The 26,967-nt window shown below is 36.7% G+C and overlaps 1 protein-coding gene across 15 annotated transcripts in view; it reads left to right on the top strand.

Moving 5' to 3' along the window:
* The window catches only part of CADPS2 (calcium dependent secretion activator 2), a 319,788-nt gene that overhangs the window by 251,258 nt on the left and 41,563 nt on the right, over nt 1–26,967 (top strand). For 4 of the 15 annotated variants that reach the window (XM_075081175.1, XM_075081171.1, XM_075081174.1 and 1 more), the window contains 7 exons: nt 1,060–1,163; nt 4,788–4,944; nt 13,795–13,936; nt 14,064–14,183; nt 22,262–22,417; nt 25,142–25,289; nt 26,301–26,315. In XM_075081175.1, coding sequence (XP_074937276.1) covers nt 1,060–1,163; nt 4,788–4,944; nt 13,795–13,936; nt 14,064–14,183; nt 22,262–22,417; nt 25,142–25,289; nt 26,301–26,315 — 842 coding nt within the window. Of the gene's footprint in view, nt 1–1,059; nt 1,164–4,787; nt 4,945–13,794; nt 13,937–14,063; nt 14,184–22,261; nt 22,418–25,141; nt 25,290–26,230; nt 26,316–26,967 lie in introns of all 15 variants that reach the window. The other 11 variants (XR_012658617.1, XR_012658616.1, XR_012658615.1 and 8 more) reach the window with 4 other exon arrangements.

The raw sequence follows: 26,967 nt of genomic DNA, 5'->3' as shown, positions 1-26,967 counted from the left end.
ATAATATATATGATTATATTGTACAGCATCATTTCTGTCCCATGGTTTATGCTTAGGGACAAGGGCTTTCTTAGATACTGAAGTTATTCCTAATGATACAAATTAAGGAGTTGGACAAGTTACTTTCACTGATTAAACTCTGACTGTAAAAATTTCAGCTCGTCTCTTCCCTTATCTCACATGACTCTTCCTGGGAACTAGTCCTTTATTTTTTTTATTGAAAACTAAACTGAGTTTAATTGCCCTGTAAGATTTTTAGTTACATTTGTTTTACCTTTGTTGTTTGCTTTCTTTTTGAAGTCTCCTCTGTAGAATGGGTGATCTTCGTGTCAGTTGTGACTTTTACATTTCTCCTTGTTTACTTTTATGCAGAGTTGTAGGTTTGCGTCAATTCTGTTAAAACTTCTTTATTTTATAGTGCTACCTTTCACTATGGTACTGAAAAGAATACAGCTTCACTCTTGTCACTGAACATTAGGTAGAAAATTACTTGAATAATTAGTTATTAGAAATTAATTATTTCAATAATTATTGTAATTTTCTTGTTTTTAAATATGCCTAAGGTAGTGTCTTATTTAGATTAAACACTTGGAATTTTTGACTGCTGAATCCAAAATTCATGCAAAATGCATTAATCTTGCTGATGGCAGTAATGAATCATCTAGCAAGAACAGCGTTGTACTGGCAGTACAATAACAAAAAAGGTCTCAAGTGTCTGCTGTCTTTGTACATCTGACCTTGAAGAGAATTAGAACTTGCTTGTTGCAGAAGTTGAGCATCTAATCATTGATGTACCTGTTAGTTCTCGCATATTAAATCTGATAATGTTTATAATGATCAGTGATTCTTTTGTGAGTTAAATATTTTTTCTTTCTAGTGCTCTGGATGTTCAGCTGTATTTACTTACATTAAAGGATTGTCCTTAACATGTGAAATTGCTTATACTTAAAGAAGTTGTAACTTTGCATCATTACCACCGATTTCTTTCATCATTTTCTCATACTATTGAATCTTATTTCTAACTAAGGCAATTTTGATTTGCATTTTATATTTGTATAGAGACCATGAACCAAGCAACACCTGCTAGAAAACTGGAAGAGGTTCTTCACCTTGCAGAACTCTGTATTGAAGTATTGCAGCAAAATGAAGAACATCATTCAGAGGTGAGGCAGTAACTGTATTTGCCGTAGAGAATGGTTTGTTCCCAGATTTTTTCTCCACTGATGCGAAGCAATTCTGTCAAGAAACATTTCAGCTTTACTTTCTGACATATGTTAAAGGCAGTTCGCATTTACAGAGGAATAAGAGACTTGAAGCTTATGAAAAGTGAAGTGAAATAACACTCTGCTTGAATTTGCTTGAATGAATGGTAGGTTTAGAAATGAAAATTAAAGAGCATAAAACAGAGAATGCATCTTTGTGCTGGAGGTGGTGAAATGGTATGGAAGACATTCATAGCCTTATACAGTTGTTCCTTCCAAGTTTTCACCTCTCATTCAAAATAGAAATAAAATATAATTGAATGCTAGTTTTCATCATGCTGTAAATGTCTTGATTTTAATGTAAAAGTGATGATGGGTATAATAATCACATCCATACTGCTTTTCTGATGATTGGAAAGTACTGCTTTTAAACTTGTCCTTTTTAAAATGGCATTATAAGGTAGAAGAAAGAAAATAGAACAATTTCATGTTTCTTACTCTCAAGTCTTTCACTCCATGGTACATAAGCCATAATATTTAGAATATTTAGAATTATAACACCTTTTATATCAACAAATTACAAAAATAAACTTGACCAGGTACACACAATTGTATGTATTATTAACATTTAATTAATAAATATAGTTTTCTAGGGTTCAGGAAATTGTTTCAAAAATGTTATCTAAAAACTCAAATATTTTTTGAGGAAAATACGCAAAGGGATAAACATAATTTGGTGTATATAGTTATAAATCTGATCATTCAAAACATCTGGTTTTATATCGCACTATGGAATCTAGTTTTTAGCTTACATCTGTCATGTGTGAACTTGTTATAGATGTTTTATCTTATACTGAAGAAACAGCTGTTTCAGTGATGTAAAATTAATTCCCTGGAGGTCCTATTCTCCGCTACTGTTGCCCCTGTGTTACTCTGTAATGATTAGTTAATAAAATGTATATATTGCTGTCTTTGTCTTTTGAGGCCCTGCATTACTGTTAGAGTATTAGACTTCTGTGGAAAAGAACACAGAAGAAACAGATCAAATGATATATGTATGATTAAACATTTCAATGTTCAAAATTTCTTTCCATATTACTTATTTGCAGTCAGAGATGTGGTATTTTTTAGAAGGGTAAATATACTGCATGTGCCTTCAGAAAAATCAGTTCAGTTAAAGTTTTCCATCTAATCTAACACAGCTTGAAAAGAAAAAAGATAATTTTATTTTCTGCTTCCTTCACTCATGTAACAAATGTTCAATTCTACTGAAAATTATAAAGCATGCAGAATTTCAATGTTAAAATATATCTGAGAATGAGATTACAAAATTATACATTCCCTACTATAAACTGAAGATTAAATATGGTGACTTCGCATCATAATGTTAAGTAAATGTTCAGTGTTTGATGGTGCAGCTGACGGAAAGGATCAGAAATCTCTAAGATAGTATATCATATTTTTAATACTTCTTTTTTTTTTTAATTCATAACACTTCCAAATTTCTGGGATTCCCAAGGGAAGAGAGGTATGTGATTCGTGATGAACTAAGCATTATTTTTCACCATTTTTAGCATGGAACTGTGCATTGACTATGTAGCATAAAATGTTCTGATGATTTCTGGTGTTGTAGTACCATATTTATGTGTCTTTCTAGAATCTAAGGACTTCAGTCTTCCTTTAATCTGGTCTATGTTTTTGTTCCTTAGAATGTGTGCCACCATTTGCTAATTGCCTTGAGCCTGTTTCCATGTTATCCATACTGAAAAACTATCTTAGCTGTAGTGTTTGTTTTTCTATTCTTCTTCCTTGCTGCCTAAGCAATGATGGGTAGCTCTTGAGAGGGTCAAAAGAATTCCTGTCTGGGTTCAAAGTGTCATTTACAAATGGGAAGAAGATGGAAAGAAAATGTGCTGGTTTTCTGGTTTTGCTTTTGCTTTGTTTGTTTTGAGTTTTTGGCAATATTTTCTGAAAATAGTTTTGCTTGCCTAACAGGGACACCTGCCAATGCCTGTATACGTTTCTCTTCTTCTTTTTTATTGTTTACTTTTCCTTATTTCTAGGGTAAGGAATCTGTTCCTTTAAAGAGCTCCCATTTAATGAGGATTTACTAGTGAGAAACTTCTTCCAGTTTGAGGAAAAAGACTCTATTTCAAACGCTTGCCAAAATTTTTGAAGCCTCATCTGTCCTTTTCCCAATGGTGCCAATAAGCACACACAAAGTACTTTTCAGTAATAACAGAGGATGTTCAGCATTTCTTTAAAAACTTCATGCCAATTCATCTTTTCCCTATTTGCCCCATGTCAAAAAGAATGACAGGCAGTCATCAGAAAGTCCAGGATGCAAAAACCTATTTGTAGACCACTTTTCAGAAGTTGTCTTTTATTTGATGCCTTTCAGGCCTGAGCACATAATTTGACGTTACCTAGGACCTGCGTTTCAGAAACACAAGTGAGGATTTCTGGGACTTTATTTGAAATTGTGGGAACTTGGCACTTGTATAGATCAAGTTATAATGCCCCATGCTGGTAATTCAGAAATATTCAAAATGAGATATTCAAAATGAGGGGCATAAGTGTAGAAGCAAAGATATTTTCTTAGCTAATATGTGTAGGTGTTTCTCACTGTCAGATACTTTGATGAACTCTGAGCAAAACAATCTCAGCAGTATGTGATATTCATCCTATTTCATAAGCTCACTTCACCTTCATCTTTAACTGTAGGATCCTACAGCTCCCTCTGATCCAATACTCAACTTCAATACTGACCTTTCTAAGCCTAGATTTAAGTGACAGTGAAAAGGTACAGGAGTTAGATGTGAAGCATTCTGTCATGTGGAGCTGGCTTTACTTGCTGACACACCATTTGTCAGAGATTTCTTCTCTTCTTTTAAGCTAAGATTACCTGGGAATCCAAATTTTTACCAAAGAAAACGATGTATTCCAACATGCTGTTAAGTTACTGAAAATTAATATAGACATTAGTGAATTTCTAAAGATGCATTTATAGCATTTGTGGAAGGAAAACTGGATGCCTTCCTCAGGAGAAGAGGACATCTTTAAGGCAAAAATAGGAATTAAAAAGCGCTCTGTATCTATTAAAAAGACCCTTAGGCTTCAAGGAGTAAAATTTCACACTAAAACCATCCCTTCTAATTAACAAATAATTGCAAAAGGTATTCACAAGGATTTATTTGAAAAATAAATTTATCTGATTACTTATAGCCTTAGAATTGAATGAAACAAACAAACAAAAGCATATACAGTAATTTTTCAAGGCTGAGGCCTTCATTCTTTTCTTTGCTCTCTGGCAAAAAGAGTTGCAGGGATTTATACTCCTTTTTTGATTTTTTGTGTTACATTTTAGTTCTGATTATATCATCTTTCCTAGCATAATCTATTTGATTTCTTATATTTTTGACGGAAGGTTTTATAAATATTTTCACATTTTTCACTTGGCCTCTTCATCCTCCCCAAATGAGATAGAACATGAAGTGATACATCCAAATGTATTTTGCCATAGATACAACACATCTCTTTGCTTTATGACTCGGGTTTAGTAATTGTATTTTGTTATGTTTGCAGGCGTTCGCTTGGTGGCCAGAATTATTGGCTGAGCATGCAGAGAAGTTTTTGTCTCTTTATTCTGTTGATATGGATTCAGCACTCGAGGCACAGCCGCAGGACTCCTGGGACAGCTTCCCACTTTTCCAGCTGCTGAATAACGCCCTCAGAAATGACAGTAAGATCTTAGAGTTTTTTACTCATTGTGTGCATAAAATTTTTCAATGAGCCCACACCATAGAAATGTATTTCTAATTAATATGATTCTCAAAATAAAAGTGGCAGTGCCCATGTTTATGATATATGTCCTGGTGCTCCGTTTTTTGGAATTTGAGCAGTTTCTTTCTATCCTTGCAGCGTTTCAGTCCTTATTCTGGTCATCCTTTAACCATTCAGTACCACAAATTGCTCAATTTTAAATCAATGACGTACAAGCAGCATAATATATATTTAGAGTTTCATGTTTCATCTATACTGCTTAAATAAAATTGTAGTTAATACTTCCTTCTAAGCCTTCATGTAAACCACTTCCAGACTAGTTATGTCTATAAAGGTATTGAAGGCTTAGCGTGGATGGGGTGAGATGCACACAACAAATCGGAGTGTTGTTGTCACTCAGTGTATTGTATCATTATTTGTGCTGGAGAACGGAACTTGAGGTAGCTGTGTTGTCTTGCTTTTATTCATCTTTGAAGATCTAATTTTCTTTATTTTTTTTATAATAGTTAAATGATCTCTTAGGCCAGTTTTGTCTAAAAGGGATTTTAATAATGGAATTAAGGAAATTTAAAAAATCAGATTAGATGCAATTCTAAAAATGCTGAAGCGCACCTTATTTTGCAGACAGGTAATTTCTCCTAACATTTTAAGCCATCATAAAGAAAAAAACTATATTTGTGCTACGTTTTTTATGTTTGCTCATACTCTATTTTAAAAATATGAAAAAATGACCCACTGTTTTTTTTATTATTGTGGAGATACAAAAGCTATTTTTATTCAGTGATTCAAGTTATTCCAAAATTTTATTTTTTAATTATAAATACAAGAAATACTTTTTAACTCTTTCTGGAAAATTAATCTCATTTCTGTGGAAGTTCAATAGCTTTTAAAAATTTTAGCTCTGTGTATGGCAACTGCCTAACTGAAAGGATGGAAAATAGTATTCAAGATCTTTTCTCCAAGGTTACCCATACTGCAACCTATTTTATTTATCATTGTATTACTATTAACCTTATCTGCCAGGTGTTTATTCAAATATATAGGTTGTATCCGTATAGTATCTGTTGACCAAAGCACCATATCATGAAATGGAGCAACTGGGAAATTCACTGTTAGACGATGGCTGATGAACTTCATGGAGGGAAAGGGGCAAAGGCGCAGGGCCACTAAACTAAAGCTGAACTTAAACAGGATTGTTGAAAGTCACTGTTATTGCACCATGTTGGATGTGGTCTAGGACAGAGCAAACAAAAATTAACACGCAGTCTTAGAGGTCTCTTTTTATGAATTATGTTTCCGTACCCTGACATTTAGCGATACATGAAATGCCATATTCCTGATGATTTCGTTTTTCACGTTATCCTACTAAAGAAAAATTATCTCTTAGTGTTTTCCTTAGTTTGTTTTTAAGATATTCATGAATGTTTTGTCTGGATCCCATGACAGACAAACTGCAACTACAGAAACGTATTAAAATCACCATTCTGGTGGTGATTTAAGCTCATTTTAGAAGGCTTCTCAGAAGGGTGTAGGAATTGTTTGATCTTGGGGCAGATCTCATAGGAGTTAGACTCCTGCAAGGTGGGTTCTGCATTGCTTGAAATGGGTGCCTGATCATCTAAAATCCAGATTAAAAATCTGAAACCTATATTCAGGTGTCTTTCCTACCATCTTCCATTTTTAGTTTAGGAAGCACGTCTCCAGTGGTGATGTCATGTGCACTTAAAACAATTATTTAGTTTCTGAAACCTGTGGAGGTATTTTACGGTCGTATTGCAACACGTATTTGTGGCATCAGTTTTAACTGCATTATTGTGTCATTTGTGTTCCTTTGCGCTTTGGTTCCAACCTGGGAGAAGTGACAGAAACAAACAAGAGTTGTCCTCATGTGCAAAGAGGTTGTTGGTAGGCTACTGATTTTTCTTTCCTTAAAAGATTAAATGGATAATAATGTTAGATTATTAACACAGCCTTAGGAAATACTTTTTTTGAAAACTTTCATGTCAAAAAAATTATTAGAAAGATTGTAAAAGCTTAACTGAAGGATATGAAACAACTGCTGTATGAGATGTCACACCTGTATACCAATTTCAGTAATTCCCTAATGGTAATAGATATAGTAAATGACAGTTTCTGACAAGGGAAAGCCATCTGGAAAATTATACACTTTTTTTTACCCAGAACTATTGGAAAGCAACCATGGAAATTAGTCACCTTTTAATCGGTGGATATGTTAGCAAGTGGCAAGTGACCATTCTACCAAGAACAGATTCCCAAGTGGAACATACCTCAGTGCTTATTCTTTAATTAACAGCCTTTTCACCTTGCAAGTGCATTAAAGCCATTAGAAGGAGCTCCCCATGCTTATATAATCAATTTTACAGTCTTCCAAAATGAAATAAATAATTCTGGCTTTACCCTAAGTGAAAACCTTTTCCTGAAAACTATCACCTTTATAAAGATAAATTTAGAAAAAAAATCTAAAAAGGGGAAAACTGGAATGTGGTCTCATGAGGATAAAAAGGCTAGTGTTAATAATTAACAAGGAGAGTGAAGTGGAGTAAATTAGCCATAATAGAGCCCGCAGTGACTGGCAAAGTCACCTCTCATTATCAAAAAACTCATTAGGAAATGAAGAGGTGGAAATCCCACTGGGTTATTCTCACTCTCCGGCTATATCAGAGATTACTTTTCAGATTTCTTTCAAATGAAGAACTGTTAGGTCACCATATTGCATATTAGCTTAATCTTCAGTGAAATTTGGAGGACTGACACCTGCATGTTATTCTATCTCAAGAGCTTTAAATGAGCTCTAAATCTTCGATGCAGGAGTCAGTTTTCACGTAAACCTGACATGAGCAAACTCCTAACAATAAAGAAAAAATCTAGCATTTACAACATAAAGAAAATTTATATATAAGAATATTTTTAGAATTATGTGACTGAAATATAATATTAGAAACACTGTGAGATAATAAAAATGCATAGTCTTTGCTATTCAAATAATATCAAATGCGTTATTTTACATAGTCTACAAAACACTATACAAGATTCAAGCCAAATACTTCAAAGCCAATATTCATTTAACAGTGAGAAAAAAAATGCATTTTCCAATACAGCGCATAACTTTTCATGAAGTGAAAGGGGGAAAGAAGAGGGAGTCCTGACTGTAGCTTCACATTTCTGTTATGAAGGACTTCATTTTGGGTCACTGTAAGCTTGTCCATTTTTTTCTCACCTTATTCCACAACAATTAAGAGTTCATAAGTGATTGCTCTTAAGTCTAACTGAAGAACTACTTTTTAAAATGGTTGGAAGGGTATGATCTTTCTATCCTATAAAATATTTCAGCTTTTCTGACAAGAGCTAACAAAAAAAGTGATTTAAAAAAATAACAGTTACTGTGGAGATGAGTAACAGATTGTAGATAAATTTGTTGTGATTTTTCAAAATCAAAAATATTTTAGCTGCTTTTACAGTATATATTTTAATGATCTCCAAAGTTTCTATTGTTCATATGCAATTATGCAATATACAGAATTGGGTATTTGTAGAGGGAAGAAGGACATGACTGTCTCAGGATTGTATCTTATCTTCTGCAATGACCACGCTACATTTTGTCCCCAGAGCCTGTAAATCACGTTATGAAGGGGCCTGGTCTAGAAAACAGTTATTCAGATTATTCAGGTTTTTAGTGCCTCAAGACAGATGCATTAATTCCTCATCATTTAAGATGGTGTCAGAGATATCTTTTATGTAACTAAGCATGTGCCTAGTTACATGAAGTATCCATATATTTGGCTTATTTTTGGAGGTTTTTCAACTGTATGTTCAATATTCTGCTCTTCTCCTTGCTAAGTTTTCTTCCCAGGTGTCACTTGCTGATACTATGTACTGTGCTGTTTCTCAGCATTACTGCATTACTACTTTGGCACGAATCAGCCAAAAATAGGATTATTATAAAGTTAACTCATAATCTTCATTTTCCATCAAGTATTACTCAGTGAAATGTCTGTGTACCTTGCTCTAACTCAGCCACGGTACACATGTAGAAGGTCTGATGAAGTTAATTTAGGAAAACCAGCATGTTGAGTGTTAGCCTCTTGAAAGCCATTGCCATTATCATGGCTACTGATTTCAAACAGGAATTCTCTGATATGTTTTTTCCACTATTGCTATTGCCAGTAGTGGACTAGCAAACACCACCAAAGACAGCATCACCTTCCTGCTTTACTACAGCCTATGTACCACTTTTGTACTAGAATTTATTTATAGCATCATAACCACCATCTTAAACTACAGGGTGGAAATATAAAACAATTTGGATTTAAGGTAATCAGGGCAAAGCTTATAGCCACACATAACGATACCTTCCATCAAACCTTACACTTCATATTAATTGTAGTGGGAATATTTTCTTAGATCAGGGACTTAAGATTTTTGCTCCTATTAGGAGCTGCTTTGAAATAATAACCTGCCTTCAGTTTAGAGCTACATGTTTTGGTTACTGATACTGAGAGCATAATTGCTTACCAGAATATCCAGTAACCTTTTTGACTGACTTGGGCATTTTAGGCACAAGAAAATTGTGCGATAAGCTGTTTGTGTCACTCTGTCTTGTAAAGATTAAGTTCTTTGCAATTTCATTGCCTAAGTTCTGAGAGGAAGGGAAATTTTTACTTCTTAAATAAATTCTCAGTTTGCTTCCATCTAGTGTATATCTAAAATTCATTTTTAAAATATGAATTTTATGTAAAAATACACAACAATTTGTATATAAGCTGAGACGTTTGCAATTTTCACCACAATTTAAGTAACTGATCAATAAATGCTTTGTGGAGGCAGAATGTAATATAAACAGGAAAAGAATGGAAATATCAGCTTGCTTTTTTGGTGTTATTGGATGATTTTCAACTGCTGTGAATAGAATGGAACCCCAAGGAAATTTCCTTCTTGAAATTTAGTGGTTTTATTTTGGCTTTAAAAATATGCCAGGAAATCCAAGTGGTGCCTACCCAAGAATCCTATGGAGAGCAGGATAATTATGGACTGTCTGCCAAAGTGCTAATTTTGTCAGTGGAAAAGAGATTTGTGTTAACCTTTTGTCATTCTTCCTTTCCTTTGATTCTGCAGAAGCTCTTGAGGACAGCTTAACACACTGACTCCAGGATAACTCCTAAACTTTGCCTGTATAAGCCAAGCAAGCCTCGCAGCTTCTGATGTACACGAGCACAGTAGATTCTTTTCCTGCTAATAGAGGAGAAACCTCGTTCCAGTGCTGCGTTATTAGACCGTACTTTTCACCCCTGGTCTTTTCTTGACATATTTTAATATATTTCAGCTACCTAATACATAAAAGTTGAATAACTTTCATCTTCAACGTCAGTATTTCAAGAATTTTTCATTTGGGGATCGGTTTCTGTTCCTGCAATCTGTTTTCCATTAATATTGTATATACATTAGTTTGCCCTGGCATAGGCTTTCATTTTGTTGTTTGTGTGAATATGAGATGGCTCATATGAAGAGGGTGTAGGGTGGCTATATTGACAAGACAATGGAGAATTAAGCTACATAGCTTTGAAGACAAGTGGTAGTTGAGGGATTTGAAGTGTGGCATTTCCTCAAGGATCTCTTGTTTCCCATCTGCTTTGATGCACAGGTGGTACCTTTTGGCAAGATCAATTCTAATCACAGGGTAGAGTGCCATGAGTCTGCTGATGATACTCAGCTATATCACTTACCCCTGTGCTCTGAGTTCTTCCCCTGCCCTGCAGTAATCCTTGACGGAGATCTCCAGATGGGTAAATCAGGGCTGCCATGTCCTGGGCCTTAGGAAAACAGAATGCTCACTGAGTTGTTGATCTGACACAGTGCTCGTGTGTGTGCCCACATACAGGGGGATCTCTGTGGAGGTGCAGACAGATTAAAGAGTGTTGGCATCATTTTGGAAAGTTTCACTTCCCTGCAAAAACTGCTGTCAGGATGTTAGGGAAATGATTCAGCTTTTTAAGTTGAACAGCTTTTATTGCCTGTGACTTCTTTAAATTTTGTTCTGACTTCGGAATAACAAGAGTCGCCCTGCTGCCCATGAGGCTTTATTACCGTAATTCCCAGAGTAGGGCTTGTAGCAGAGCATTTCTGTGGTGTGCTCAAAGAACAGTAAACTGCACGCTCATCCCTTCAAGTAACTGTGATTGCCTGATTCATGCCAGTCCTGCACTGATTCACTATAAAGCAGCAAAACTGACTTAATTGACACAGTTGTATTCTTGTTGTTGTTTTTAAGCTTAAAGTTGCCTTGAAAAATGAGCCGAATATGCAGCTTGGTAGCAGCCACCTTTGGTTTCTCAAAGGCAATGCTCATCAGCTGTTTACTGTGAAACACACAGCGTGTGGGCGAGCTTCCACACCTTTGTGTTACTATCCAAATCCTTCTCAGTTGTTATTACTGCTGATCACAGATGCTGCAGTTTTAAGATACATAAATATAAGGAAATATAACACCATTTTGAGTGTCTGATATATGAATAATTATGCCAGAACTAGCTAGTTAACAAGTAGTTCCATGAGCAGTGTAAATAATGGAGCATGTTTGTAATGGACTTATAGGTGCTCTCAAGGGTGGATTCTCAGGTGTTTAATAAGAGATGAGCCTATGCCACTGCCTTTTTCTCAGTGGAAACCCTAATAATCTCTGCCTGCTACTTAGCTGCCTGTTTTCATGAAACTTCACATATCTGATATCTCCTCCCCTGTGTGTGATCCGATTGAAATTAGCTAAAAGTTTCAAAATTCTTAGCAAGAGAGTGGGGAGTGAACACACCCAGAGAGAGCTGATCACATTAGTATCATCTCCTTACGTAAAAGTACATAATTTCCCATTACCCTACAAGGATGTTTTCAAGAAAATAGTTCTTGCTTTCAGATCATTGTATTCAAGAAAAAAAGAATAATATTAAGTGTCCAGACATTCAGCAGCAAAGGCACTGCCTTGCAATATGAATAGCAATTGGGAACTGAAACTTGATGACACATTTTCCCCATAGTCGCCACCTCTCACAGGTTCAGTTTCTGGCGGACATCATTCAGGAATGGAAGGCAAATGTAACTTCTCGAAGTTACAGAAATTATTTTTTTATGTTGTACATGGAGTTGTATCAGTAGCGGAACAAGAGGGACTGTAATTTTATGAGATGGTTTCCAGGGTTTTGAGCCCCATGATCCAGTCTTCTCTTCTTAGTAAGAAGAGGAAGCCTCCTCAAAATGCAGTCGGGGTATCCATCCAAATCAAATGAGAAACCTGGATGCAGGAATAGGTGGGAGGAGAAACCCACAAGAGAATTTAAAACAACAAAATATGAGTGGGAGAAAATGAGGGCTACCAGAATTATGAACATTTCTCTCTATGGCTCAGCTTGCCTGTACAGATGGGAATATTCTTATAGGTCCTAATAATAGTGCTGGATTAATGGGTGAACACGGACACATTCAAAACATGAAACTGATACACTCCCTTGGTGGGGCAGGACATTAGTGTGCTAAGAGGATTTGCTAAGAGAACATTTCATGGAGTACAGGGACAAGCACTGGTGGTGGCAAACTAATTTTCAGGTCTTAAGCATCTCCAATTTGCACTGTGTATACAGTTTTTCATGCAGTAAATCCCATCTGTGAAGCAGATAATTTTCTGCTGCTTATAGCTACTTTACTTCTCTTGAGTAATATGCTTCATGCTTAGAGTAATCTCACCAGTCAACTCCATTTCTTTCAAAAAGCAAGAGAACAGCTGTAGGTGTGTTACATGTTGTCAGCTGTCCTAAGCACTTCAGGCAACAAGTTTTCAGGACTTCCTTTAAATAGTGAAAAAACTACAATTTCTGTGAAGTTGGAGATAATCACAGCAGAGAATTAGCAAACTTCCAGAAGGGAAGTATAGAGTTGGTGTCCTTTAAAATTTTGCAAGACAATTGGGAGGGCAGAGGACAGGCAAGTGTGGTTGCTGGGGCTGAGTTTCACATGAACACAGACTTGCTGGGAGGTACTTTTATTCGTGGGGGTCTTGATGAGGTTTGTGCACATGTCGGGATGGGAAAAACCAGGATTCTGGTGGTGAGCTCTGGCCTTCGAGATTTTTATGCATGGACGTGCACAGGCATACCAAGACATGTTTTCTGTTCAAGAGCACACTGAACGTCTTGCGTAGCTATAGGCAGTGATTCAGGACTTTGCCAGCTCCCGAGGACACAGAGCAGATGGGTAAACTGTTCTTACTCCCCCAAACACTCATATGTCACATATTGCCTTTTTCCATTAGGCAATCTGGAGGAAATGCTGTATACCTCTACATTTTTGCACATAGCCTAGTGAGGCTAGAATGTTTTACTGTAACCTTTGTTTTTCTTAGCATAAGGAGAATTAAAATAATTGAATGACACTCAAATAGTGTTTGTTTGGCTTGGGGGTTTTTTTCTATCTTGGTGTCTAAATATTGAATGAAATTGCTACGGCACAGATACAGCAAAGTATATTATTAATTTTAATTTTAAGAAGATGCAAAAGCGTTCTGATTCAACACAGAACTTCAGTATGTGCCTAGTTTTCGTCACAGTGACAGTTGAAAATGCACTGCAGTGTCCTCATGGAGCACTTCATTTATCTTTTTTTATGAACTGTATTTCCTACACAAGCTGGGTCTTGTTCATAAGATGCTTTTGTGTACTACAAACATTTTAAGAGATACTTTTTCCTGTAGCAAAATAAAGTAGGGAAAGGCCTGACTTTTTGTTTGTTTGTTTGTTTGTTTTTAAAGCATTTTTGTGCAATGGAAAGTTTCACAAGCACTTGCAAGAAATTTTTGTTCCCATGGTCATCCGCTACATCGATCTCATGGAATCATCAATTGCCCAGTCCATTCACAGAGGTCTTGAACAAGAGTCATGGCAACCTGTCAAGTAAGTGCTTCTACAAGATCTGAACAAAGCACCTGCCTATAGCTTTCTGTCTAATCAAGTGTTCTCCCCGTTGTCCTCTAAATATTCTATTTTTTATGGTATTCCTACATTGTTTATTTCTTCACAGGAGCATCACCAACAGTCTTCCTAATGTAGCTCTTCCAAAAGTTCCAAGTTTGCCTCTTAATCTTCCACAAATACCTAGCTTTACTACACCAACCTGGATGACTTCTATGTATGACTCCACGTGTGTATTCTTCAATAACCTTCTGACTGTATGTCAGCTCTGCATGGCCTTGCTAGTGTTCTGTGCAGCTGTATTTGGATTGCATGGTGTTTATGATCTCTTAGCTGGAAATTATTGTTTCTTGGGAGTGAGCCAAGCATGGACTGTTAGTGAGTTGCGCTTTCTAGTGCATTAAAGTGTAGCAGTCTTAAACCTGATAACTTAAAAATACAACTTGGCAAAGGTCCATCATAGTATGGATGGTGTTTAATACCCTAAACAACCTAACCATTCTTCTGAATTAATAAGCAGTGGGGAACCTTTTGGTTAATTGATTTTAGGTTGTGGTTTTGTAAAGTGAGGCAGCCCATCATATTTTTGCATGGGTTTGATTAACTCATTGTATATAGATGTTGGTCCTGAAAATCATTGATTGCAAATATTGTATTAGATTAAATATCCATGTTATAGGGAAATAGTGAAAGGTTAATAAGTACCCAGAATATAAGTACATCCATTTCTTTGTCTGTTTGAAAAAATATGTATTTCTTTCTGATTTCTCCCACACACTTCAGTGCTCTTTTCTTAAAAAAAAAGAAAAAATAGAGCAGATGTGCCCTGTTCTGTGGGAATATTCCCATAGTTACAGGCCAGATTTCTGTATGAGGACACATTCATTAGAGAAAGGCTCAGAAGAACCTTATTTTAGCTAAAGTTGTGTTAGGAAAGGATGAACATGAAAGACTTCAGAAAACATACATTCAAGACCCAAAGCTTGATAATATGATTTCAAGCCAAGCATTGTCTTCTCAAGTTTTATGACAGTTAAACACTCCTAACAAGCACTCAGATCCATTACTGCAAGAGTCGATAGTGTGTGCTCTGCCAGACTTCTGGCACTTGTCTGTTGAGTATTATGGTTGTTGTTCTGCTGCTAATTCCCCTAAAAGTTGACAAAATTCCTCTTAATCCTAGGCTTTGGTACCTTTTCTGTTTTCTATAATAATGTTAGGTTTCACCTGATGTGCTTATGCAAGTCATTTCAGCTTTCAGTAGAAATTAATTGGTCTTCTGCTACTCAGTTCCTTTCTCTTATCCCCATCCTTTCAAGGGTTACTTTTTTTTTAAAGAAGAGCTTTCAGAGTTAAGAGTTGTTATAATCTTAGATGTGATCTTCTTACAGTATTTATTCTAGCAGCCCCATCCAGTAAAAATAACTTGTATGTATTAAAATTCATGTATTTTGAATGTTGAATTTATAATTAATGTATAATAAGTATAGATTCAGGTCGGAGGATTATAGTGGAAGAACTTTTCTAAATAAAGGTTTTGGTGTAGCCATAAATTCCTAGACTATATTGTCAAAAAAATGTGTGAGTAAAATTCAGCCATTGGCTCATCCCCCTTGCACATCTGGTATTAAGGTTCATGGTGTGTATGGCAAAGTATGCATAACTTCCTAAATTAATCAGTGAGGTATTCAACGCATTTGGTGAACGCTGAGGTTGACGTGTGCTGTAAGCACTTGCCAGCAGAAGCTGTTGCACTGCTGGTTCTCAAAAGAAGTGGGGATGAGCAGCATCCCCACTGCCGTGTGTCCTCTGTAAGGCCATCATCCCCTTTCAGCCACCCCACACAGCATTCGAGAAGAGGTCTACCAAGGTGCTGGCTCCATTGTAGGCACCTCTTCATTTTCTTTTTCCCCAAATGTAGAGCTTTGAAGTTGTATTTTATGAAATGTGCATAAATTATCATTCAAGATTGCAGGTAATATTGTTACCTTTGTAATACCATGGAATTCAGGTAGTATTTTAAGAACCAGCCTACCTACATCCTGCTGAAAAGCCAAATAACTTCTCAGAATGGCCATGTATTGTATTTGGATCAACAAATAAAAGCGAAGGCACAGCAGGCCAGTTACTCCTTCTCCCAAGCTAATGAGTTTCCTCTTTCCTGCTGGTTACGGTGTCTCAGCTTCCAGTGGGGGAAGTGGTTGACTTTCACTATCACATGAAACAAAGAAGGAGGGTTTTGTGTCTTCTGCTGCTCCCATCCCATCCTTTTCAGGAAGAACAAAGCTTCCTCTTTCTAGTTAAATTCTCCAGTGGGGAGTAGCCAAATACATAGGCTCCAATACCTATTAAGCAAAACCCAGTGTTTCCCACTGGCTTTCCCTTTCGTTGTGATGAACACCCACTTAAATGTACTGGGGTGGCATATTGTATTGTACATAGAGTCAGTGGAGGCACCTAAATTCAGAAGCCCAGGCTCCTGAATCAGACATCGCAGAGGTCCCCTTCTCCCCACTGACTCCCCCAAGTCTTTCCCAGCCCACTGTGCTCCCTCCTCCCAGCCACACAGCTGATGCTTTGGCAAGAAGATGACTACATATGTCACTAAGTTGTGCTAGACTTCCCTCTTTTTCTTTGAAAGTGATTATTTTGGCCATTTAATCATAATCAATTTGAATGACGCAAAGAATCTACGGGCAAAAAGAATGAGAGATAACAGTCTGTGAGCTGAGTTATAGTTAAATGTTTGCTGAGAATGCCAAGTCCTGTGTTTATTTTGGCTGCAATAGGAAGATTCTGTACTCTCCAGACTTTGCTAATGTTCATGCCTTTATGTTCATGTTTAAGTCCATTCATATTCAACAGAGCTGTTACGTGCCTACCTAAGAACTTTTGCTGAAGAGAAAGAGGCATTCACAGTTAGTCATTTCTTAGTGTGCTTTATTGGTGAAAACAGATTTTCCTCTCTTTCACGTAAAAGGTGCTGCAATTCTTTTGAACATTACTAGAGAAGATTGTTTATATTTTTTAATTAACTGTTGCAGGTTTTTTCCCTTGATCACGTGTTTTGGAGCAGTAAATGTATGCTGCTTGTAACAGCACTTAGGAAGATCGTTACCTCATTTTCACTTGTACTGGCTTAACCTTTTATTATTAGCCATTGGAAAGGGAGATATAAAAAGGCAAAAGTGTTACAAGTAGCAGTCTATTTTTCTTGATTGGTCTCAGGAGAGGACAACTCAGAGGACACGTTGGCTAGACATGCAGAGCGCTGTGAATTACTGTTCCATTTGGCTGAAGACAGCATCCTGAAAGAGCAAAAAAGTTTGAATATTCTGTAAAATCTTCTAATCAACCAGAATGAGGGGGGTTTTTTAATTACTTATTCGTTAATTCAAATGTCCTACTTTAAATTGCATTTTTGTTCCATTTCATACTTTAAATTTTATTTCTATGCTTCTTCTGGACCTCGCTTTTAAATTACACATGTGGGTGATTCTAATTGTTTATGGTTTCATTTGTATATTATTATTATCAGTGCAGAGATGAGAGAGATTCACTGGCCAAAGATATTGCAGATACAGACCTGAGGTTGTTGCTATCTAGTGCTGGCTAGAATGTCAGGTTCAGCAAAACTCAAGGCTGAGGAAACATGGAATAAGATACATGCTTGCCAGAGGATCCTCCTGTCTTGTCTTCCAGCCAGAACAGGCAGCATCAAAGGAAATGTGTCAGCTGTATTCCTTCTGCTATGACTGAGCTGTAATGAGTGACAAGAGGGACCCGCTGAAGTACAGTGCTCTGATTGTGGTATGAAGGGATCTGGTCTGAATGTGCATAAGCTTCCATGCTGGGCCTCTCTGTGCATGCTGAATAAGTCAGGAGGCCACCTTTCAGTGCTGTTTGAGGGACTGCATCTGTAGTGCCACACATGTTCCTGCTGTAGTGCTTGCCTGCAGTAAAGTGGAAGGAGGCCATGGTTTGTGTTTTTAAGGATGACTATTTAAAAGTATAGCCGTAGGACTGATGGAATAGTGAAATTTAACCATCTGCTTTCTGTAGAATAAGGAGTTTTGAATATAGCTACTTCCTACTGAGTATTCTGGAAGACAAATGTATATTGTGGGCCAAGTTTCTTTTCTCCCAAAAATACTAACATGCAGGAAGAAAGAAGAATCAAGAAACATGTTTTGGTTGCTTGATCCTCAGGTTGCCTCACTCTTGAACTAAGCAGGAAGAACCATGAGGTAACTCTGTCCCTAATATCTTTGAGGGACTATACACAAGCAGTTACTTGCTATGCCGAAGTTCTGCTTCATCCTTCCCCCTCACCTGCTCACGAGAATAGAGATGGGGCAAGCACCATTGACTCTGTAATGATTTTCTGTTGAAGTTCTCAGTTGACTTTCTGAGCCCTGAATATACGTCTTGAGGCAGCATAAAGGAAGTAGAGCTGGAGCTCACAAGCTGGGGGCTCACAAAAAACACAGAGCTGGTGCCCTGTTTTATAAACACTAATGGGTAGTAACTCGGTAATAACCTTAGAAAGAGATAATTGCAGTAATCTGTAAAATCACCATCATTGCCTTTAGTAAATTCTACAAGAATGGAAGCCAGCTGATTTTAAATCTTGAGGTTGATTGAGAATGTCCTTAGATATTCAGTATTTCTCTGTATTTTCATCTCCCAAGCTACCCTGTGCAGTTTGACATCTAGGCAAGAAATTACATATTCTGTGTCTACTCTGGAGTCATGTGTGTGCTGATCTTGCAGCCAGTGTGCTTTATTAGTGAACTGTTTGACTAATTGCTGCTGCTTAGGTAGCTGGCAAGCCTAGTGGGAAGCTGCCTCTCTCCGCTGTCAGTGGATAAGTGAATTGCTTAGGAGGCTGTATACAGCTCCTAAGTTTAATATTCTGGAGGGTCTTGGAGCAACAATATATCTTGGACCTTTTTTTGCTGTGTTCATTATGATGCAGGGCATAAAGTCATAAAATAATTTAGGTTAAAATGGACCTCTGGAGGTATCAGGTCCAATCTCCCAGTCAAAGTGTGACCAAATACAAAGTTAAATTGCCATTAAAAAAAATTAGGATGGGCATAATATTTGCCTCTTTTAATCATTGGAAACCTTCTCTTACTGCCATGACCTGATTAAAAAGAGTGGACAACTAGATAGTACAGTTTGCACAAAGAACTAACACTGAAAACTTAAGTTTTGACCAGTAAAACAGTGGAGTTTGTGCTTAATTTTGAAAACATAGATAACTTTATTGAACACAGTTTTTTAAAAAAGAGTGCCAGTTCAGTTTCCTGGTAGAGCAATATTATTCCATTCATTAGATTGAAGTAGCTTTACCGTACATGTTCAAATAAAAACTGTTCAATAGCCAAGAACATGTTCTGTCCCTTCACAGAAGAAAAATGGTTCTGCAATTATGGATGTAGATTCAAATGCTTTGGTGGTTTGATTCAAATGCTTTGGTGGGTTGATTCAAATGCAGGAATTTCTCCTGCTGCCAGGAGGAGGTAAAAACTGAGTTTGGCTCTTCTTCATGTTACATTTTATACAGTATTAAACCTTGAAGTGGTATAAAAAGCTCCTAGCAGAGAAAGAAAATCTATAGACGGTACAACCACTTCAGGGTATTGAGGTATGTGCTGACAACTGACACCATTTCTAATACTTTTACTGAATAGGGGCCAGGAAAAATCCTAGAATCCAAATAAAACAAGTATCTGGTACAAATAGCAGTAACAAGTTGATAGAAATCACAATTTTCTGCAGCATTTAACAAACAGATTAGATGTTTGTGTCTGGGTGTGTGAACTAGGAAAAAATAGCTGCTACTGTAGTACTTTATTTTCCTTCCCCATCTTACTAGTGTAATATGTTAGTCAAATTCAACTGTCATTGGACAACACTGAATAAAAAATTGAAGAATGGGACCTCAAAATTATATAAAAAGAGAATGAATGAATTAGTGCTTCTCACAGAATGAATTAGTGTTTCATGAACCTGTGTCTATTATTACATTTATTATAATTGTGAAACTTTATTTGGTAGTATAATGAAACCAAATTAAGTGGCTACCAGGGAGTGAACGTGCATAAGAATACATTGAAGTCATTGAGAGCACATTAGTCCTCCTGAGTCCTAAAGAATTTCATTTGGAACTCCATTAGGTAAAAAAGAAAAAACTATGGAAGAATAAAATATGGTTAAACTGTATGATCTGATGATGAAAAATGGTAGTTGTTTCTTGAGAAAGTATGGGATTTTCTCTAGAAAATAAGTGTTCTTATCAACTGTGATATATATTGAGATTGTCCCCATTTCTGTCCCTGTATAATTTGTCTTATTTTATCCCAGTCATCTCAAAAATTGACTACATCACTTTTGAATCAAATATTATGTATAACGTAGTATCTATATGTGTTAGCTGTTTCTTCATTCACTGCCAGTGTACGCAGGAGAAGTAATGAAATCTTCAATATTTGGTTATCATATAACTTAAGAAACACTCCAACAGGATTACAAACTTTCTAAGGAGCGTTGGTGGTTTGTTGTTTCTATTTCTTAATTAAATGTAGCGGTGTATAAAAGAGCTCCGTATTCAGGTCCAACCTTAACTATGCCAGTTGTAATCTTAGCAGTCCCATGGGCCTTCCTCCTGTTTCTGCTGTTTTCTTTCAGGAGCATGATACAATGTAAAATTAACAATTACAATTTAAAATAAGTGGGGAAAATATGCACGATATCAAAAAAGCCTGTCTGAAACTGTGGAATATCCTCCTATGCATAGTGAAGACATCAAAATGTGTGCCATTAAAACCAAAGCCGAAGTCAGGGTTGGTTGCTGGGAGCCAGCCTTGTCCTTACGCAGGCACCACTGCTCCTAGCTTGTCTCCCACTGCCCAGCCCTTGCTGGGTGCCCCCTTCAACCTGGCCTGGCAGCCCCTTTTGTCACAGAGACAGCATTGCAGAAGACAGCAATGGCTTTGAAGTTGTGGTAGCATTAAGGGAATGGGGCAAGGGGGCAGTTGGGTGGGTTTGGGAGACGGCGGGGTGCTGTGAGACTGAAGCAGTGCTCCTGCTGCATCCGTGCTACCTCTTCAGAGCCCTGAACACGTGCTGTGCTTTGCTTCCCTTCACCATCTCAGTTAACCTGGTGCGAACCGGTGGTGGTGCTACTGTCTGAGGGGTGCATGAGGGGTCAGGTATTAGAGGTCCTTTCTAGTTTTTTCATTTGTTTTTTAATCTGACCCTGCTCTGATCAGAGCACTCTCAGCACTCACTGACTCCTTCCGTGAGAGCAGGGATCCCTTAACACTTTGATAATCATGTTCTTTTGTCATGAGGCAGAAGAAAGAAAATGGCAGCAGTGCCATGTTTAAACTATTTGGATCTGAACTGGGACTTTCAGGCTGAGTTTTGGTTGCTTGTGTCACTAACATCCTGGAATGCCATGCTGCATTATATGTGTATACATATATGTGTATACATATGTGTGTTGTATAACTGTCCTTAAACCCAGGCATTGCAATAGAATGCATCATGAAAATCCAAGATGACAATGGAAATGTAACTGTAGCTATTGCTAAGATTAACCTTAAATTGTTATATCTTATCACAAGCAAATGTCTTAAAATCTAGCAATCAGTTCAGGGTAGAAGAAGAACTTTAAAACTACCTTGACAATCTGAGATGACAGAGAACCTTATTAATCCCCTGTTTTGTTTGTGCATAAATTTCTTTAAATAGTTTCTGTTCTCTTTTTCCACCGGGACCTGATGTTATTCCCTCAATTAGAATTAATGAGCGTTTATAAAGGAACTATTTGTCTGGGTATGTCTTTTACGATACTACTGCTAGCGTCCTCGTTTCTTTGGTAGGCTTATCTGCCAGCGTTATGAAGGCAAGAAAACTTGTGAAAGTCTTCACTGTTTGTTACTAATTAATAATTCCTGTACCCTTTATTTTTGCTGTCTTTATATGAAAATTGAGCTACTTCATTTTCCATGTTCCCCATCATCCCATCTATCTCCCTAGCCTGTCATATTTCTCAGCTAACAGATGAGAAAACTTTGCTTTTTTCACTTTAATGGCAATTATCTTAAGTTTTCCATGACCGTTTTCACATTCTTGGAATAAAAGCTACTGTGCTATGACATACGCTATGAGAAGGAGGAAAATGGTGTGATAATGACATCTTACTACCTTAGATAATTCTGTGGCAACAGGGAGAGACATCCATACATTTATCTTCTGTTTCTTGGGGACTTTGTTTTGTTTTGTTTCTTATAGCAATGGCTCAGCTACATCAGAAGATCTTTTCTGGAAACTGGATGCTCTGCAGATGTTTGTGTTTGATCTTCACTGGCCAGAACCAGAATTTGCCCACCATTTAGAGCAGAGACTTAAACTCATGGCCACTGACATGATAGAAGCCTGTGTTAAAAGGTACAGTTGAAATGATCAATTAAAAAATGGGAGAAATTTGAAAATTAACATAGGGACAGCCATACTGGCTCGCAGAGATACATCTGTACCAAAATTCTGTCATAGGAATCAGGGAAAGTGTAAAGAGATCATGACTTCATGACTTGTGTGTACTTGCCAGCATCTGGCAATCAGCAATTTGGCAACATCTAAGAAATACCAACAAGAATTTCTACCTATCTTGTGAATAGACCCTTGGAAGTGAATAAACAAAATCTCTTTTCTATTCCGTGTTTGTGGCAAATATTAACAAATCTCAGAACTCTGCTAGAAGAAATCCTTTTTCTTTTTGAAAATTTCCTTTCTCCATTGCTATATTTTTCTTTGTGTTCAGTTAGTAATACTACATAATTTGTCATTATTTTAGAGTACTGTCTCTAAGAAATATATTACAAACTAAAGAGTAGACGCCATTTCTGCATTTATACAATAAACAAAAGAAGGCTAACTGTAAGTCATCCAACAGAAATTAAGTTTTATATTGCTAAGCTTCTGGAAATTATAGAAAAGATAGTGGTGGTTTTTTCCTTGAGTTTATCTTATGAGTATATTCTTTTAAATAAAGCATAGGTCATCTAAAAAGATCTCTGCCATAGCTGTCAGTACATGTCACTGAGTTTCGAAGAAATATCTGTGTGTCTAGAAAATTTACAGGGATTTCCTGTTAAGTGCTTCAGAACCCATGATCCCACATAGAGAGGAAGCTTAGTCTGGACACATGAAAATAATAATTTTTAACAAAATAAATAGAAGAATGGGGAAAAAATAAGGTAAGTTTGTAGACAATTTAATAGTGTCAATCAGAAAATATGCAACATCGACAAGGAAGGCTAAATAAACAGAGAACCTTTAACATCCAGTAAGGTTAAATCTGATAACACAGTATTTTATTATTTTCTCTTAAACGTAGTAGGAACAAGGAGAACCTCAGGCTTAGTATATGAGCCTATTGCTAGAGCTACAGTGATGAAGTTATGGTAAAAGAGGTAGAAGCATTTCACAAACCTTTCTGTTTGGTTTTGGAAGGGGGATGATATAGTGAATGGAATAAAGTTTAAGCTCTGTAGCAAAGGGAGATATGAGACAATATCTACTAAAATTGAAGTCATGTAAGCTTACATCCGTCTGTTCTAAAGAATTTGGCATAGAAGCTCATCCAACTAACAAATCTTAGAAAAATGATGACATCTCAAAGGACTGGAAGACTATCAGTGCAATCTTAGTCTTAAAAACCATAAAAAGAGTAGCATTGAGATGCAGTAATCAATTGATTATATTGACTTCGAGTCTGAAAAAAAAAACGAAAAAAATTTTTACACTGGGACTCCTATCAAAAGGAGTGAAATACAAAGATGTATATAATTTGTTCTTGTTAATTTATTGAAAAAATGAATCTTTTCAAATTCATCTTATGTCTTTTTAAATGATTATTACAGATAGATGTGGGAAAGGCAGTTGTGGTAATAAAAATGCTTGGATTTCTCCAAGACATCTAATGCCACATGTTGTCATTATCTAAAACTTTGCACCATACAGATTTGACTGTGTGGATTTTAATGGCACACACGAAATAGGTTAAAAACGGCTTGCTGCCAGGATCCCAACCAGAAGCTGAGAACAGAATTATTAACACAGTGGCATTACAAAAAGAATTCCTTATGGAACAGTTTTTGGTCTGTGATACCAATCCTGACATCTTTACTGCTTGCTTTTGTAGAGAGTAAGAAGATCCTGCTGGCAATAAATGAAAGTTTAATTAATATCACAGAATGATCCTAGTGTCAATACATAAAATGTTTTATTATTTTAGAGTTAATACATAACATACTAGTGTTAATACACTATGTTGTCTGTTTTAGTGTGGTCAAAGATACCAGACATGAGGTAACAAAGTAAATTATATCCATAGGTTGGATTGTATTAGACACCAGCAACTCGGAAAAGAATGGTGGAACTGTTCTACTATAACTCTTATTGCGATACTAATATGATCTATAAGACTTCTTAAAATGGGAATAGGATGCTTCTGTTCCCATCTTCTTAAAATATTGTGTCGGCTTCTAGTACCCATGTTTAAAAATAAGGGTGGAAATAAAACATTACTTTTATATTTAAGTAGTCTGAACTATTATAATTTATTTCAGTGACATTGCTCCTTATTTACTCTGGCGTGAGAAGAAAATAGGGTTTTTGTGTTATGTATCTCCTGATACATCTTACTTTTCAATGTGAATATTTGCTTAATAATAAACTCATTTTCTTCAATAAATTCTCTATTCTACTAAAGCCAGAAAAATATTTTACAACTATATTTCTTAGAAGCAAGCCTTTGGTATGATAAAGTGCATTTTAAATAGAAGTGCTGGAAAATGTGGGGTATTTTCATTGCTTTAAATTGTTCTTAGTCATCATACAAGGAAGCATATTGTTATCTAGGAGGCAAGAAGATAATACTTTTATTATTCAACTGAATTAGCTGAAACAGTGCAGAACCTTGATGATACCATCAATGCAATTGTTTATTGAATGGGTGGATACTCTGCAGTTACAGAATTTTATTTCTAAGATGTTCTCATATGCGTGCACATTGTTAAGCCAACCTGTTTAGTAAGGTTTTATACATTTGTACACTGGTGGTTCAGAATTATCAGAGACTCATGTTATGAATTGTGTTTCAATAAACAGAACAAGAATTGCATTTGAACTCAAGCTGCAAAAGACAAACAAATCAACAGACTTGCGTATCCCTTCTTCTCTGTGCACAATGTTTAATGTCTTAGTTGATGCCAAAAAACAGACAGCTAAACTCTGCATACTGGATGGGGGGCAAGAGGTAAGTGGAATTTTGTATGTTTAGTTCCTATTTCAGTTAATCTGAAACAGCTCACACTGCAGACAGTCCTTAGTAGGTTAATCTCAAACTAGCTGAAACGTGTCACGTAGCTCTGTTTGTACAGGAGCATGCATAGACTGCTTCCTAGAAGCCTCATGCAAGACACAACCCCTCATCTTCCACCAGAGAAGACACAGAGTGTGTCTGTAATTTATTTGCTTTGACTTGTGAGTCGGTTGAATAGTCAGAGGGTTTCTTGACTCACAGCCCCTCTGAGAATTTCTCTTGGGTTGCAGCAGAGAAACAGCCCACTTCAGGACTCTTCTGTAATATTAAAATAGAGCCAAAACATTGTCCCTTGCAGCCAGGTTTTAAATGAGGAAGGTTTGTTTTTAAAAGGCTCATATACTCAGCGTTCATGCCTGTATACATGCTGAAAATAGAGGAAAGAAATAATCGGGTAATTTAATGGGATTTTTTACTTGGTCTCCAAGGACAGGGACTGTTTTGCCAGTAGTCTGCTGCCAGGACTGTAGATACTCCACAATGGAGTGCTGACGTGCTTTTGAAGGATATTTAGACTTCACTGACTACTGTCCTTCCCACGTTGTCACTCTGGGTGGGAATAATCTGTGAAGGGAAAAGGGCGTACTACATAGACTGGTGAGATTACCAGCATAAAATTAAAACTGTTCTTGCTGCGCTAATGCATGAACAGTATGATTTTGTTTGATTTGGTTTTGGAGAGAGGGTAAAAACATTTGTCAGAATTTGGCAACAAAAAAGTATGTCTGCTCTAGGCAGTTCCACATTTGTATTATTTGGTCATATTGTTTCTGTTGATTTTTGCTTTTCTGTACTGTGCTCTTCATTTTATTGACTTATCTTTTTAAGTTGGTGTATTCAATGTAATTGTCTTTTTTTTTTTCCAATTCAATGAGACATTCATCATTTTCCTGTTCTACCCTGTCATCTTTATTTTTCCTTTTGGTTTTCCGTGACATGAACCAGTTTGCTAGTCAATGGGTAAGTGTTTTTTCATTGTTTTTTAACCTACATTTTTTCTTCGGTTAGTAGCAGCCACTTTTTATTTAAATGGTAATACTGCTTTTCTTGTTAATTTGTTAGCCTGGCCCTCAGAATTCCTTTACAGCCTGACCTTGCTACAGACTGATCATCAGCTTCTCCATTCTTCTTTCCTTGCTCATCCTCTTAAAGTGGTTCCAGATGAATTCTTCACTCTTCTGCTTTTCAGACCCAGTGCCCTGTCTTACTGGGTCACAAAGTTTTGAATTCTTTCAGCTCTCAGTCAAGCAAAAGAGCAGAAAACAACTTGTTTCAGGCTCATCAGAAGTAAATCACAACTAGCAACTCTTTGTCTTAGGCTGATGCTGCCATTTCATTTTTTACTTGCTGTCCAAGCAGTAACCTGCGAATACACATGTGCACACCCTTCTTTGGGGACAGACAATACCAGTACCTCCATAAAAACCTGCAGACAGATGGTATAGCCTGATCTCCACAGTCACGCCATTCCTCTGAATTGCTCTGGGCAATGCCTCCTGCATTGTCAGCCAGTCCCCTCAGAGCCAAAGTTCAACATTTGCAGTTACCTTTTGGACTGCAGACCCTCACCAGATTATATTCTGAAATCTTCCCATTCTCTAGAATGTCAAGC

This window comes from Phalacrocorax aristotelis, chromosome 1, assembly GCF_949628215.1.
Source record: "Phalacrocorax aristotelis chromosome 1, bGulAri2.1, whole genome shotgun sequence".
Classification (NCBI taxonomy): Eukaryota; Metazoa; Chordata; class Aves; order Suliformes; family Phalacrocoracidae; genus Phalacrocorax; species Phalacrocorax aristotelis.
Note: the sequence above shows the minus strand (reverse complement) of the source record. Positions and strands in the feature narration are given on the sequence as shown.